General features: G+C 53.3%; 1 protein-coding gene across 1 annotated transcript in view; it reads right to left on the bottom strand.

Moving 5' to 3' along the window:
- LOC113489119 (immunoglobulin kappa light chain-like) overlaps positions 1-287 on the bottom strand; it is a 116,715-nt gene extending 116,428 nt beyond the window's left edge. The window contains exon 1 of the mRNA XM_026864633.1: positions 239-287. Coding sequence (XP_026720434.1) covers positions 239-287 — 49 coding nt within the window. The remainder of the gene's footprint in view (positions 1-238) is intronic.
- Between the last annotated feature and the right edge of the window lie 1,015 nt (positions 288-1,302).

Genomic DNA, 1,302 nt, shown 5'->3' with positions numbered 1-1,302 from the left:
AGAGAGAGAGAGAGAGAGAGAGAGATGGACTGAAGGGGAGACAGATCCAGAATAAGGGGTCTCATCTATCTCTTCTCTCTATTCTCTTCTTGTTTCAAACAGTAAGAGCATCTGGAGCCAGCGTTTCCTAATGTTTTCCTATTGTGCAAAAGTAGCTCCCCACATCATCCTGATGAGGTTTGTGATGATTTCCGTGGGGGAAGTAGAAGTATATGTTGAACAGAAAGTCCGGACTTACCCAGCAGTTGCCCCAGGAAGGCCGTGAGGATGAGATATCCGAGGTGCATGTCAAGATCAACCGGTCTTTTTACGGAAAGAGAGAGTCAGAAAAGCACCTCCCAGCCCCGAGATAGCAGAGCTGCCGGAAACGGCTCTGTTGGGGGAGCAAAGGAAGAAGTGGGGAGGGAAACGATCTGTTCTTCCTGTGCCTGAAATACTCCTTCTGGGTTTCACCCTCCTCCAGCAGCAACACCTGTGGCTCCCTCAGCCAAGGGCCTTCTCAGCATCTCCATAGTGAGGGGCCCTGGGGGGATCTGGGGGCTCCAGCTTTGGAAAGGGGCTGTTTCCAGACAGTGGAGTCCTCACCTCCCCAGCTAGAATCACCTGCTCTTCTGCACAGCCCCTGCCGGGCCATATGCCGGGCCATAAATCCACATAAATAGGAGATGAACCCTGCTGTACAGCACCCAGGGGTTCCGCCTGTGTCTTGTTCTGGTGGGGCACCTATGGGGAGAGAGAGGAACCTGACTCCAGCGAGGCTGCTGGATGCCACAAAACCAGAGGTGACCAGAGAAACTAATCCGTAGGGGAATGGGTAAGGGTCAGCAGAGAACAGCACGAGGGATCAGTGCATCACCCAGACACATACCCAGGGAGCACATCGGGCACCCACTGAGGTGCTGCACTGTGGGGGGTGGGGATGGGGCAGCCCTGCACCCCAGAGCTGAAAGGGCACGCGATGGGCTGGGGGATGGGGTCGAGACCCCTACTGCCACCCCCTTCCCAGATCAAGTCCAGAGTGATCCCATGCACCAGTCACAGCAGAGATAAAAATGACTGTTCATTTTGCTTGTCTCATAAAAAGCCTAAAAAACCTCCACAGTGTGGTCGGCAGTGATCCAGGTAACTACAATGCTAATAATAGGAATATTCTCGTGGAAGTGTTGCACATCATTATGGCATGACAGGAGGTTTCTAGAACTGTGGAGTGTTCTGTGGCTGGCAAAGCCTTTCCCAGGTGGAAGAGCAGGCTAGAGCTCACCTTGCAAGGGGCTACAGAGATGGATCTGCCTCCATAAGAGT

The sequence above is a fragment of the Athene cunicularia genome (genome assembly GCF_003259725.1).
Source record: "Athene cunicularia isolate RWA chromosome 27 unlocalized genomic scaffold, athCun1 chr27_part1, whole genome shotgun sequence".
Lineage (NCBI taxonomy): Eukaryota > Metazoa > Chordata > Aves > Strigiformes > Strigidae > Athene > Athene cunicularia.
This window is presented reverse-complemented; position numbering and strand designations above follow the sequence as displayed.